Below are 15705 nucleotides of genomic sequence, written 5' to 3'. Positions count from 1 at the left end.
TAGGACCATGTGATATTTCAGTTTTTCTTTTTTAATAAATCTGCAAAAATGTCAACAATTCTGTGTTTTTCTGTCAATATGGGGTGCTGTGTGTACATTAATGAGGAAAAAAAATGAACTTAAATGATTTTAGCAAATGGCTGCAATATAACAAAGAGTGAAAAATTTAAGGGGGTCTGAATACTTTCCGTACCTACTGTACACACACACACACAAACGCCAGGAGTCCAGAGAGAGCAAATTAGTCATTGATTATATTTCATAGATCTTATTTGCACAGTCAGTTCTGTACACCGTCACTCTTCACTGAATCTAGTGGCAGCTTTATAAAGACCTTCTGAGAATGACAAACAACCAAGCCTTGGCACTCCTCCCCAGCATGAACGAGACCTGTCAGAGCGCAAATGCCACACCAAAAGCCCACTAAACCTTGATCTGAACAGCACAATGTAGCTGATGTGTTTCCCTTTCATTTACATTTGTGATTACAAGCAGAAATTAACAGAAAAGGTCAGGCACTGCAGTTTCATTTTTTGTATCAGCATCAGTTTCTGTTACGCTTACTGTAAGAGACCATGTGTTTATGATGGCCGGGCCTGCAGCTGTGCGTTCCAGTCATTTTACTGTAAAGCTATACGGTCTGCGACTTGTTCTGATAATAGCGCTTGTGAAAAGAGAAGTGATAGAGAGGTTCTTGCTGAGTGGGGAAGCCAAATGATATATTTGCATTTCTATCATCCAATCTCTCACCAGTCTTTTTCACTCCTTTACTCAGTGTCGTTTATTTTCAGGACTGACCAGCATGTAGAATCATGAACAAGTCATTACATTCTCCCATTTTTCCTTTAATCAATCATACAGTGTCTTGTATCATGGCTGGAGTTTTCACATACACACAAATACAACACTGGGTTCTACGAGTTTGACCCCGTCTCAGTTAAAGCCTGTCTGTGATCCTGCTTACCTAACTGTCTAAACACATGCACACGCAACTGTCTGCCTCCCGGAGAAATGTGGACATTTGCACGGAATCTGAAAGCCCTGATCCCCCCGCTCTCTCTCCCTCACGCATTCAGAGACAGGCACGCATGCATAGGCTTACACACACACGCACATGCTGGCCTGAGGGGACGATGTCTGCCACCAGTAGGAACGTGTTCCCGTGACAGTGATGGCCCTCGGGGAGGCCTCTGCCCCTGGCACTGACACATCCGCTTAGCGCTCAAACACACTGGCCTCCTCACACACATGCTTACACACATCCCTTGTACTGAGCTGGATGGATACTTCAAGACAGGAAAGGCCATGCTTCTACATCTCTTCTCAGGGGAAAAATATAAAAGTTCATTTTATATAGCCTTTAATGGATAAAGGAAAAAGAAATCACTCTTTCAGATTCAGTAAACGTATTTATGGAAGCTGGTTTCCACCATCAAAAATAAAAAAGGAAATTGTGACTTTTTATCTCACAATTCTGACTTTTTTTCTCGCAATTGCGTGATATAAACTCACAATAGCAAGTTATAAAGTCAGAATTGAGAGTTATAAAGTTCAAATGTTATGTTTAAATATGCAAATGAGGCGTTATCTAATTAAATATGCGCTAATTTGCATACATTTCTAGAACAAAAATCTGAATATTGGATGACATCAAGTTCAAAATTCTTGTTTAATTTTTTGGACAAATTAAATTCAAAGGTTTTTACAGAGGGAATTTTGAATATCTCTTTTTATCACTCCATAAATCAGAAAATACTATCAACAGCCAGAAAAAAAATTATTTTCACCATTTTTTAGGAATAAAATGTTGTATAAAAGGCAAATTATATATAAACAAATGCCTCTGTAAAAACCTTCAGAATATAGATAGGAATAAAACTGTGAAGTTTGGTGTATGTAAGTTCTGCTGAAGTGGAGATTTCTGACTCAGAGCAGGAGAAAAAACTCATTTTGAGAAAACGGCTTTTAAAGATATTTACTGTAATTGAAATCTATAGATGCAAATAGATAAAGTGCTATAAAATATACACTTAAAAGTGTATTTTGGATGTTTTCTTTCCACCAGTCTGAAAAAACACTTTATAAAAAGCCAAAAAGTGCAAAATCTCAAAATTGACAGGTGCCTGAAAAAACAGTGTTTTTGCCTGTAGTGTCTCCCCTTAAAAACTCGCAATTGTGTGATTAAAAACTAGCAACTGCGAGAGAAAAGTCAGAATTGTGAGATAAAAAGTGGCAATTACCTTTTTTTATTTTTTTATTAAGTGGCGGAAACAAGCTTCCATATGTATTTGACTGAGAGGTTATGCCGGTGAGAAATTTTAAAATAGTATGGGAAGTCAAATGACTAGTGTTATTAGCGGCACTAAAGAGAATTGCAAAAATAATGACTTCAGACAAGCCCTTTTTTTCTATTATCTGACAAATAGGTCATCCCAAATTATACCAATGTTGTTGTAAACACTAAAACAAATAGACTGCAATTCCTTTTAATGCTGCTAGTTTAGCAGAAATTACACACTTCCCACTTAAAGGGATAGTTCACTCAAAAATGAAAATGTTGTCATCATTTACTCACCCTCAAGTAGTTCCAAATCGTTCTTCTGTTGAACACAAAAGAAGATATTTTAAAGAATGTGGGTAAGCAGACAGTTGATGGCACCCATTGACTTTCAGAGTAGGAAAAAAAAAATACTATGGAAGTCAATGGTTACCAACATTCTTTAAAATATCTTCTTTTGTGTTCAACAGGAGAAAGAAACTCGTACAGGTTTGGAACAACTTGAGGGTGAGTAAATGATGACAGCATTTTCATTTTTGGGTGAACTGTCCCTTTAAGGTCATATCAAAGCCAAAATAAGCCTATTTTATGTCTTTTTAATTGATATGATGGCACTTGCCACAGTTCCCTAGGAAAAATGAATTAAACATATGACACATTGCAGGGGGGCTGAAAATAACAGCAGAGGTCTTATCAAGGAAAGAGCAATAATTAATTTAAATGGAATCTTTTTGCCATCATCAAGCATCAGAGGTTATCGTCTTATGCACACCGGGTAGGCAAGAACAGTTTACATGCCATGGTCTTTAAAAACAGACCCCTAATCTTTTTTCTACCCACCCCACCCCTCTTCTCATCTACCCCCATTAAATCCGGTGTCAGAAGTGGGTCAGTGTTACAGGCACGCAACATACCCCCAAAACCTCGGCAAATTAACAATCCCCCTCCAACCACTACACAAAGAAACCTGTTATGAATTTCCTCTAATACTTATGCATTAAAATCCTTTTTTGTGATGGTAGAGTTGAGTTGGGACACAAGCAAAGGTTTTAGACGTTTGAAACATGACAGAACTACGCCTGAAATTGTCTGTGTAATTTAATCAACAATATGACTACAGTATGTTATGCAGCATTAAAATTTCACCAAAAATTCTTTAGTTTTTGCTCACTGCAATGGTAAAATTATAAGTAAATAAACTAATTCTGGCTGTTCATCTCATAAAGCTGTCATATAGCTTCAAGACTATAAGCATATCGTCATATTATATCTTTTATGATGTTTTTGGAGTTTGAGTTTGACTATAATCTATGAAATAAACAATGTATGTAAGAGCTTCATAATATCACAATTCTACTTTTGTGTCCAACTAAAAAAATAAAAATTTGGGTAAGAGAAAACCTACTTTTTTGTGCGTGTGTGTGTGTTGATTAAAATCCTGCATTGTTAATCGAACGCCTAATATGTCGCAAACCGCTCTGTTGACGATTCTTGTCACATACATTCAATAATTTATTATATTAATCTCATAAAAAAAGTCTATATTTTCAGTTCATAACTGCTAAATTTAATGGATAATTATAAAATGGATAGTCACTGGATATTACCATCAATTGATAAACAATTATATTGTAAAATATTTTTTTAAAATATTGAAGTTTATATTTTGTAGTTGATATTTTGTAATTATTGAGCTGTTAGGAAAAAGAGCCTAAAAATTTTACTTTTAAACCTAAGGTAGGCAATGTTTTTCATAAACACGTTTTGTTATACTGGTTGAAACTCTCTTCATATCCTATCTCCAATCAATAATAGAAGTTGTCTAAATATTAAAAAAGTCTCTCTGAAATTGCCTATCCTACCTTTACATTTTTTTTTATCCTAACAACAAACAGATCGGTGTGTAATGGAGTGCAGAAGAGCAGCTGCAAGAACATCAAATATTTGGCAGGGGACAATTTGGCCACATCTGATAATTTGGGGGGGACTTGTCCCCCTCAGTGTCTACAGTGTTTACAGCCATGTTTGAAACGCCATGACAGTGAGTAAATATAAAAGAATTAAATTTTTTGGGAGGGGTGAATTATCCCTTTAAGACTCCAGAACTGGTTCCAGTGTCAATTTCTGCCTCTCATTTCCTTTGTATTTGATCTTCTCTCATCTCCTACTAGCCATGAAATAGCCTCGGACACTGCTGATCACGTAAAAAGAGTAAGCGGCTAAGGAATTTCTCCTTGATTTTTCCTTAATATCCCTAAATTACAGTATGTTTCAAAGCAAGTGTGTGGGTGTTTGTGAGTGGAGCACGTGAATGAGAGGACGGTTCGTGACTGCAGCTTTGTGGATTTTCATGGAGATAAAGACCCCCCGTGGTGCTCACTGTACCATGAGCCAATGCTGAGATTCTCATCTGGACCCACAGTGCCAACACATTACATGACAGCAGGATGGCCGTTGACAGGGGAATTGGGGAAGGGGGTGTAGACTATAGGACTTGGGGCAAAGAGGGGGCAGACGATGGCCTTCAGCACTCATGGGTGAATTTGACGCCTGGATGAGTTCTCCCAATTCCCTCATTCCTCTTCCGCCTTCACGCACACTTCCTCGCGTGGAGGGAGAAGAAGGGCAGTGGCTGGGAAGAATCACCTTTGCCCGCATGTTGATCTACAGCCCAACGCACACAGAGACAAACAAGCTGGAAGTGATGGGGGTGGAGCGTTGTCTTCCATTGTTCTTATGGGAGAGAAATAAGAACGCTTCTTTTTTTTGCTACGGCTTTTTTCACTGAAGCTTTGAGTTATAAAGGAGGAATTTTCAGCTCACAACTCATCCATAATCTATACATTCTACTTCGCCAATGCGAACAGGATACAAATTTACACCTGCAAACGGAGGGAGAGTTGAGAAAATTTGCAAGCCATTAACATTTATTACATTTAAGTGTACTTTCATTTAAAATATATATTAATATTTATATAAATTCAGTTCCTTAATAAAAAATATTGCATTGTTATATAGATGAATATATATTCATCTACATACCAATGCAGAGGCCATCGTATCACTCGCAGTATCATATATTTTAGGTAAATGTTCTCTAAAACATTTAAAACATTGATATTTTAGATATACAACATTCAAAAGTTTGGGGTTCATTTTTTAAATGTTTTCAAAGACCCCCTGTGGTGAAAATCAAGTTTTTAAAGTTGTTTATATGTCTATGTGGTGTTTTTAATATGCTTTCAGACAAACCAAGTCAACACCATTGCTGAGTATTTTCTCTTTAAAACTGCAGTGATCTAAAGACAGTTTCAAAAACGCGGTTTGAAATCGCTGGTGTTTGTGACGTCACAAACTACCTTGTAACCAATCACGTCAATGTGCCAGCGGGCTTTTGGCATATCATTAACCATGACCGATCTGAAGCAGGGAGTCTCAAGAGAAGGTTATCCCGGTATATTTTTCTGTTGATATGAAAAATCGGGTAGATTTAGCAATATAGCGGTTGTATGATGTATATTATGATATTATGATGCCTTTCTCCACTGACGTTCTAAGGTGTTCAAAGCATTTCTAAGGATATTGATCATTAGAAGGCAACTGTCTGACTTGCAAACAGGAACATGGTTTGTGTAAAATTAGCAACACATTATTAGCTGTTTGATAAGCAGTCAAGCAAATGGTTAATCATATTAATTACCGTTATGTGTCCAACATTGTAAAAAGCGATACAATTGTGCAGCGTTTACCTCATTAAGTTGACTGAGTGGATCTCTGAGCTCGTGCGAGTGAGTGGAGGCGGGGCTAATTAGCATATTCATAGATCCGCGTATACTAAACGAAGCAAGGGTGTAGAGTTACATTCAAGCTATTTGAAGGTATGACGAATTTTTAATTCACAAGAAAAAACATTTAAATATGTCATTTTGGTGATCAAAGAAGAGTTTTAAGGGATAAAATTATTGACTACAGGGGGACTTTAAAAGAAGTCCCTTATGCTCACCATTTATTTTGATAAATAATACTGTGAAATATTATACCAGTTTAAAATAATGTATTTCAAGTATTTTGAAATGCAATTTATTTTTGTGATGGCAAAGCTGAAATATTTTTTGAGTAATAGAAAGTTCAAAAGATCAGCATTTATTTGAAATTAAAATCTTTATATAATTATAAATGTCTTTACTGTCACTTTTGATCAATTTAATGCATCATTGCTGAATAAAAGTACTGGTTTCTTTCAACAACAACAAAAACAACATTTTATTGATAGTGTATGCATGACTTAATGAATAAGGAAATCCTTTTTTCCAGAACAAAAACTGGGAAAACTATTACCATAAAGGTTTTGAGACTTGACTCAGAGACTTGTGAAAGTCTGAGCCAGTCTCTATGTGAAAGACTTCCTCTAATAAAAACATTTAAACTCACGTATTGGTGGCTTTAAGGGAGTAATAGTTCACGTATGTGTCGCCATATGGAGTTCGGGATGGAAGAAAAAAAAATCTTAAGACATCCTCAATAAAACTCTGATGTCAAATTTTCCACTAAGGTAAAAGTAGAACATCATTCTTGCCATTTCAACCACATGCTTTATACTGCAGTTCCTGATAAAGTTACCAGCTATTAACTCACAAGTTAGTCACACAATATACCAAAATATACTTGCATTTTGCAGTAGATGAGTTAGTTTTTTGACCCAGCCCAAGATGCACAGCAGAGACAGGTGAGAGGCGAGAGAACGTGTTGTTTGTGTATGGAAGCTGAGCAGCGGAGGGAGCTGAGGATACTATCATGCCTTTGAACACGCGACATGTGCCGCCATTATCCCCCCATGTCTCCCAAGGTAGAAAAATGTGGCTGGTTTTTGTCCCATTCATTATTTAGTGAGAAGCAGAGCTAGAGAGAGGCACCATAGTGAGACTCAGTGGGATCTCCATCATTTCTCTTGTCACAGTGGAGCCACTTGCCACGCTAACATCAAAAATGAATAGTGAAAAGGCTGAACATTATAAAACAGGCGGATGTGGGTTAAAGCCAGAAAGGAAAAAACAGGAAGGGAATTCAATCAGAAATTCCTAAGAGAGAGAAGTTAGTGTTGGTGTATATCTGTTTGTTAAAAGTCAGATGTACTTTATAATTTTTGTTTGATATCTGAAACTTCATATTTACAAGTCATATAAAAATAATTAAATTAGTTGTTTATAGCCCAAGGATAATAGCTTGAAGCCATTTTTGACCTTGTGTTCAACCTGTGGGTGGCACGCAATGAATCTGGGCTGCAGAAAACAATAGCATAAGGTGTTCATTTAATTGGGATCCTCCCTATGTAAAGACGTTGCATAAACTGAGGGCATCTTAGGACAATGTGTACATGTGACTTAAAAAAATTTCACTTTTATCTTCTGAGTTAAACATGGTCAGCGTAGGTTAGGTATCTCAGTGACCGAGTTTCAGTTCCTTTGTGGAACCAGAGAGCAAAAATAACCTTATGCATATAAATAGCTGTGATCTTCTTGATAGACAGTCCATTTAAATGTCCACATAAGGCTTTAAATAAAAAGGCTTTTTGTATTTTTACTTTAAAATTGACATTTTTATTATTTTAATATGTTCCTTGAGGTTGAGGTTCACTTATAATGTTAATCAAGTTTTTTGCACAAAACACACATATACTATATATATATATATATATATATATATATATACACAGTATATATATATATATATATATAAATGTGGAAAAAAGATCATTTTCAACCTTCATTCTGACCCTCTGTCTGAAATTATCCATTTTTAAGGTGCGACTCCTTTAAGGCTTGTCAGTAAACGGGCACTGTTATGATTGGCAAACGTCATTGCAAAGGAAACAGTGTCAACGCTCACTCGCTATTGCACACAAGTGTTTTGAAAATACTATCCATATAAAACCGTCATTTACAGACAAAGCATTTTGAAATTGTTTACTTACAAAGTTTGTGATTCAGCTGCTGTCAGATCCAATACAGTTGCTGCTTCATCTTTCAACAAAAGTTTCTTTGCAAACTCTTCATTACAATGTGCCTCGTTTACAAAACATCTTCAGTCAAATGCTCCGAACAAACATAGTGCGTGGAGTGTGTCAGAAACTGAACACGCATCTGTATGTAGATCTGCACAATTATAGATTAATTGAGAATCACACATTTTTTTGTTTAAAACATGGATCACGATTCTCCCACGAATAGACAAAATAACATGAAATTTACTTAAGGTTCTGACAAAATGTTAATTGCTGCAGTCTATTTAAAAAATATTTAACAGTTTGAATGAATGATTCAATGACTCATTCATAAAGATTTCACTTGTTTCATTACTGGATGAATCAGCGTTTTTAAACGAATCTCTTGAGTGAATGATTTAATGACACAAACATTTTTAACAGTCACTTGTCGCCACCTACTGGTGTAACGATGTAATTGATACTTTATTTGAAGCGACAAGCTACTTTCCAAAGGTGATTAGTCTATTTTCATCACTGCCGTAGACATCAGTGTTTATATCTGAACTATAAACTTTTACCCCAGTACTTCTGTGATGATTTGAATTATTGTAAGACAGAAATAATGATACTGTGTGTGGTTGAAAAGACAGCACAAACACAGATCTGAATGTTCGCTGCGATCGTACTTGTCAAAGGCTTAATAGACACAGGTAAATCGCTGTCATTTAAGAATAAAATCGTGCGGGTGTTTGAATCAAGATCGAGATCTTTTAACGATTAATCATGCAGCTCTATCTATATACTGTATCTAGTGTAGACAGCATCAGTGATTATAATGGCTTCTATTTGCTTTGGACGCGACGCTCACATCCATTGTAGGCAAATGTTAGCCGTTAAGCGACTGAATGCCAGTGGGCGTGGCCTATGGTGCGATGATATAATTATTCATCGATGTCTTGCTCTTGAGGAAGTCATATGCAAATGTATTTGCCCGTGTGACGTCACAAATCCCTCCCGTTTTTGGAGCTTGATTAAATAAATGCTTTGTTTATAATGAGGAGGATGAGTTAAGCTATGAAACTTGCAGGATGTTTTAATGGTACAAAGACCTCGTATATGTCAAATGTTCAAGGCAAATTTGATTTCTCATGTCATGACCCCTTTAAACGAGAAAATAAAACAATTGGCATTTCAAAACCTGTTGATCGACCAAAACTTTCACCCTGGCAAACTTTTATGCATTAAATACTGGAATAAAAATAGTAAACTGGTTTAACAAGTAGACCTGTTTTGGAGTTGTAAGAGAAATAGCTAGGCAGAAAAAGGGAAATATAGAAAGTGTGAATGTTTTTACTACAACAAAGTAGGTTTTGATAATATACCATTTTGAACGAGCCAGCGTAACATGACCTCTTTAGGACACAAAGGCACCTGATAAATCAGACAGAATGAATGCTGATCTCATATCTCTCGCCAGCTGCCCCAGAGGATCGGATCACAAAATATCAAACTTCCCTCTCTATCACGCAGAGATGAGAAGTGTCTGTGATTATGATGGAATATAATAGCGACAAAACTGAGAACCTGTGCAATTACACCTGCACAGCAGGGGTGTAAAATCTGTGAAATTAATGTTATTTACCTGCTGTATTTCCAGGGGTAGGGGGTATGAGGGGGTGTGTATCTCCATTTCCTCTTTATCAGCCGTCTCCCTAGGGATCTTCTCTATAGGCAGAAGAAAAAAATGCTAATGTTACTGAATTTACTGATAGAGATACTATAATACAAATATTGCTGTATTGCTATAATGCTCCGAATCTTCCTGAAGCAGTGTTTTGAAATCGGCCATCACGAAATAAGTCGTTATTTTGTGTTTTTTTGGCACACCAAAAATATTCTCGTCGCTTTATAATATTAATATTGAACCACTGTACTCACATGAACTGATTTAAATATGTTTTTAGTACCTTTATGGATCTTGAGAGAGGAAATGTCATTGCTCCCTATGTAGGCCTCACGGAGCCATCGGATTTAAACAAAAATATCTTAATTTGTGTTCCGAAGATCAACGAAGGTTTTGGGTGAACTAACCCTTTAACTAAAACTACACATACTCTTTTATACTCATATATATATATATATATATATATATATATATATATATATATATATATATATATATATATATATTATTCCAGCTAGTTGTCTGGGCAACAATTTTCATTTAGTTTAAAAAGAACTACTACAATAAGTAAAAAAGTGAAAAAAAAAAAAAATTATTAAAACTACATAGACATCTTGAAATGACATCTAAGACATCTAAACATGACAAAAACACAACGAAATGAAGAAAACTTTAATATTAAAATTAAAACGGAAAATATAAAAATAAAAAAATAATTAAAATATTAATAAAAACTATAATAGCATCTCATCGATACTAAATTAACACTGTCACACATAAACAATGAATATGAATATTATAGAATATTATATATTCATCTATCTATCTATCTATCTATCTATTCATCTCAACCAGAGTCTCATTTCATCCTTTCGAAACATTTGGCTTTTAATACGGCAGCGTTAGCTGTCATTTTGTTTTCATTTTAAATCCACATAAACAGATTAGCAACGATGCATAACAAAACACGCTAGCTCGAACTTTAAAACTTTCATATTTTGGTGACATTTCTGCTTGCTTTCAACGGTTTAGTGAAAAGACTCAAATTTAAAAAGTATAACTACATGTAAAAAGTATTTACATACCCATTATTTTGTCCGTTTGCTACAAAAACGGTTAAACTCAAGTCGTATAAATCAATGCGCGTGAAAAGCACGCCTCAAAAGTGAAACTTGAGCGTTGCGCAGTCACTATAACGACAACGCAGGTTTCTACGCAAACAGCGTAGAGACCAGAATGCGGAGTATTCTCAGAGCGCGAGAGAGTGATTCATTTACCCAACCCACGCACTAACAGAACTGCATTTATTTAAGGATCCTCCTTAGACGTCGTCGTGCCCATGTTTCGCTTCTTTGACACAGTATGGGTTAATTAGATCTAGTGAATCGTGAATCATGTCTATAAATGCAGATTAGCTCGACTGTGCCTTCGTGATGGTTGATCCGCATTTACAGCAGAATAGCGAGGATGTGTGTGATAAAAATAAAACAAGTGGGCTTTGAGGGGATTTTTTTAGAGAAAATCCTCGAAACCCCGACCTTATGTGCCTCTCTATGCTAAACCCTGGAAGACACGCAACGTCCGGGCAGTAGGGATTTAACTCATTCTGCGCGTAATGAGTCTCTTTTGATTTTTATCCTGTCATGATTGAATAGTAATGTTACATAAATGCCATTAATAATGATAGTATAGGATCGTGGATGATTGTATGTCGTGTTAATCCAATGGAGAGCCACTACTGTTTAATGGCGATGTGCCCGCGGGACCGGGACGCTTGCGTTTATGGAGTTCATCCAGGCACGCTATGTGTGTGGGGAAGTGTGTAAAGTAAATAGAGCCTTGCCGAAAGGACAAGTCACTGAATGAGTGTGTTTGCGTGCGTAAGGATGTGACTGAGTGTGTGCGTGCGATCCCTTGTGCGTGCTGTGGCGTATTTGCGCCTGTGCGTGAGAGTAGGAATGAATGGGTGGAGTCTAGAATAAAAAATGAAAAGGCACTGAAGTTGTTTTATTGATTTGTAAAATACATACATAGAGGTATTGAATATGTCCTCTATTATTTGTACTGCTTTATGAATTGCTGTATTTGTATTTCTCAGAATCTCTCACCACAGGCTGTTTACATATGGTATTATGGATGCTATTTGTCAATGTTTGTAAGATTTTGTTTTTTAATGAAGGCTGAAAAGTTGTATGTGGAAACAACAAACCTCAGAAAGCCTACACATGCTCGGCTAACAGATCGAGCAATGCAAACAATATAATAAAATGTTGTGACAATGAATTATTCAACTGGTACTGACTGTGATACTTTAAAAAAATTAAATTGATCCCATGATTTACTTGCCCTCAAGCCATCCTGTATATGATTTTCTTCTTTCAGCCGAACACAATCGGAGTTATATTAAAAAATATACTGGTTCTTCCCAGCTTTGTAATGGCATTGAATAGTTTTTGAAGCTCTAAAAAGCGCATTAATCCATCATAAATATAATCCATATGCCAGTGATTATAGATGCATTCTGAAGTGAAGCGATGGGTTTTTGTAGGAAAAATATCCATATTTAAAACTTTATAAACCTGGCAAATCAGGTCCTCGTTTAACTGTCAGTTAATGATTATCCTTAATTCGTATATATACAGATTATATTAATTTAAAATACTCATAGCTTACAATATAATGCGTAAGAAAACGAATTAGTGCATAATAAAAGCAAACTGAATGTAATTTCTTACACTTGATTAACTATTAATAAATAGTAATAATAATAGCCTATTAAGTTAATAATTGAAATTCATTGATTTATTTTATTTATAACTGAAATATTTGGACATTTAACAGGTAATTTAACACATTAAAGATGATTGTGAAGACATGTCGGGTAAGTGTAAATGCGTGAATAAACTAAGCTATCAGGCTAATCGGGTATCTGTATGCTATGCTAGAACATAAGATAACTAATACAGACATAAGTGGTCATTATATCGCAGTTGAAACAGCATTTATCAAAACTTAATTTTGTAGGAATTGTAATCAGGCGCTAAAGAGAGTACCTATCAAAGGCAATTTGAACCAATGGGATCGCTTGGGGTCCTAATGGAGACCCGATTTATCGGCAACAGCTGTTCATGAGAGAGTTGATTTCCAGCAGTGACCTCTGACCCGACATATGACGTAGGCATAGCGTAAGCTTAGGTGAGAATGGACCAACGGCGAATGTCAAGAATTTTATTAAAAAATACATTAAATTTTGGTTTGTTTTTCACCAAACCTTATCATATACCTAGAGAACATTTGGAATATACGGCGTGTGTTGATCTCGCCCCCCATTGACTACCATGGTATTTTTTTTCCCCCTACTATGGTAGTAAATCCCAAACAGCAACATAGTGTGGCGCAGATCCGGCTCACATCTGGTGCATGTGGATTACATGCGGACCAGATGTGGGCCGGATCTGGGCCGACACTATGTTGCTGTCAGTGTGGAGGGCGAGATCTGCTTGGTTACAAACATTCTTCCAAGTATCTTCTTTTGTGTTAAAGTAATTTTTAATCATGTAATCAACTCATAAATTCTCGTTCTTGCCCTATGTGGTTATGTGGTTTTTATAATCAATTAACACTGCTTTTGTCATTTTTTACAAGATGGACAAAATTTGTCACCAAAAAAAGTCATTTGGTTTAACCAAAGTTTCGGTTTTACCGAATTACACCTTTGGTTATACCAAATGACGATATTTTCAAACAATGCTAACAGGCTCATATCTAGCTAGTTAGCTTGCAAGCTAACTAACAAAAGGACAAACATTTTTATTTAGTACAAGTTTTTAAAATATTACAACATTTTCCATGTTTTATAGCGGTTGTACCGAATGACCTGATGTTTAAGCAAGCGAAAACATGAATTTTCAAATAGTTAAAAGAGAGTTAGTTAATTTTCTTCACGACCATGTGGTCCTTTGCAGGTGTCTGAATGATGTCACATCCTGTCACATGACCGCATGATCCCTTTATATCGGTTACTCTGAATGACATCAATGAAATTCATTTTTCCGGACATTCTTTCTCATAACAAAGCAACGACTTCTACACATAATTTTAATACCATTTTGCACTATGATGATATATAAAATCATGCCAGAGTAAAAATATATACATTTATTACATCTTAAGATATTTTAAACACAAATGAAATGGCTGTATTGGCCTTTGGACAGTTAAACCGAATGACCTTTTGATTATTCAAAATCTTTAAAATACCTTTATATGTAGCAAAATATAATTAAAACCTTTTGGATTCGATAAAACAGATCTAGTTGTACTACCTTACATACTTTGGATGTCATTTCTTTGTTTTTTATTATTATTAAGGCCTTTGGACAAAAAAATGACCGTCACGTCATTGACCCATTTACATGATACCTATAGCCTACAGAAAAATGAGACTAATTCAGATTAATATCGAGATATTTTTGTGCATATTACCGTGGTTGTTTCTTGTCTAAAAATGAAATAAGCGCCGCAGTTTGCAAGAGCTGATAGTCCATAAATAATTAATATAAAAAAATATGTGCCATATGTGTCTATTTGTATATCCGTGTGCGGATATTTTTCACATAACATGTTATGTTGTTTACTCGATCTGACTGTTATATATAGCCTAGCAGGGCATGTTTTCCTTTGTGCAATAAATAGGCTTGCTGAGGTTTGTTATTTGTTTCCACATACAACTTTTCAGCCTTGTGCTCAGCCCTGGGGGATTTGTGCCTCCCAGGGAACCTAAACACCAAATGGTCTTTTCGTGCTGTCTGCACGCAAACGTGTGTTAACCCAATCTCGCGAATCAATTAAAGCTGATTGCCAGTATGTCGCTTCTCATATCAGGTCGTGCACGGCAATGAATGGCGTGACTGCTGTGCACTTCTCGTTCCAGTTCCGTGAGAGAGGGCGATAAAGTATCAAGACACCTGACATGCAAGCAGCCTGTTATAGGAAATAAACCCAGATTTAAATGAAACTGAGGAGTGGAATGAGTGTGACGTAGACCTAATGCATAAGAAGACAGGAATATGTGTTTACCAGACGGAAATTGGCTAAGAATAGACAACGGACTACGTATATTTTTGAAGGAGCAAACTGAACTCGTGCGTGCCTGTGTGTTTAAGATTGGAGGAAGGGAGGTTTAAAAGCGCCCTTGTGAATCGATTTGCATGAGAAACGCAGAAACGACCCGGCTCCTCTCACGGCAGCGCGTTGTGTTACACATTTAAGCGGCGGATGTCGTGACAATCCCCCGCTATATCAGTTCAAATAACCGCTGTGACTTACTGAACACAGTCACGCATCAAGCACAGGGGGCGTGGCCTCAACAACTGCGTCACAACCGCCATAAATCCTGCCTGTTCTTCACCACAAAGAAAATAACTGGTGTGAAATGTGGGCGGCATGAGGTGTTAATTGTTGCATCTACAGAAAACATATTATTTTAAATTATTTTAATTATATATATTATTTTGTTTGTCTTTGTGGGCATACATACATACACACACACACATATATATATATATATATATATATATATATATATATATATTAGAAATAATGCAGAATCTTAAATGTTTGTCATTATTTTGTTCTATATTAGTTGTTGCATTTACAGAAAACATATTTTTAATTATTTTAATTATATATTATTTTGTTTGTCTTTGTGCGTACATACATACATACATATTTATATATATATATATATATATATATATA

The 15705-nt window shown here is 35.9% G+C and overlaps 1 protein-coding gene across 3 annotated transcripts in view; it reads right to left on the bottom strand.

Annotated features, from left to right (window-relative positions):
• lekr1 (leucine, glutamate and lysine rich 1) overlaps positions 1-11170 on the bottom strand; it is a 208141-nt gene extending 196971 nt beyond the window's left edge. For all 3 annotated transcript variants that reach the window (XR_007926205.1, XM_051870470.1, XM_051870471.1), the window contains exons 1-2: positions 11031-11170; positions 9904-9986 (exon numbers count right to left, since the gene is read on the bottom strand). Coding sequence is in view for 2 of the 3 variants with exons in the window: in XM_051870470.1 (XP_051726430.1) it covers positions 9904-9986; positions 11031-11034 (87 nt within the window). In the remaining variant the exon portion in view is untranslated. The remainder of the gene's footprint in view (positions 1-9903; positions 9987-11030) is intronic.
• Positions 11171-15705: the final 4535 nt, after the last annotated feature.

The sequence above is a fragment of the Ctenopharyngodon idella genome, chromosome 18, assembly GCF_019924925.1.
Source record: "Ctenopharyngodon idella isolate HZGC_01 chromosome 18, HZGC01, whole genome shotgun sequence".
NCBI lineage: Eukaryota > Metazoa > Chordata > Actinopteri > Cypriniformes > Xenocyprididae > Ctenopharyngodon > Ctenopharyngodon idella.
This window is presented reverse-complemented; position numbering and strand designations above follow the sequence as displayed.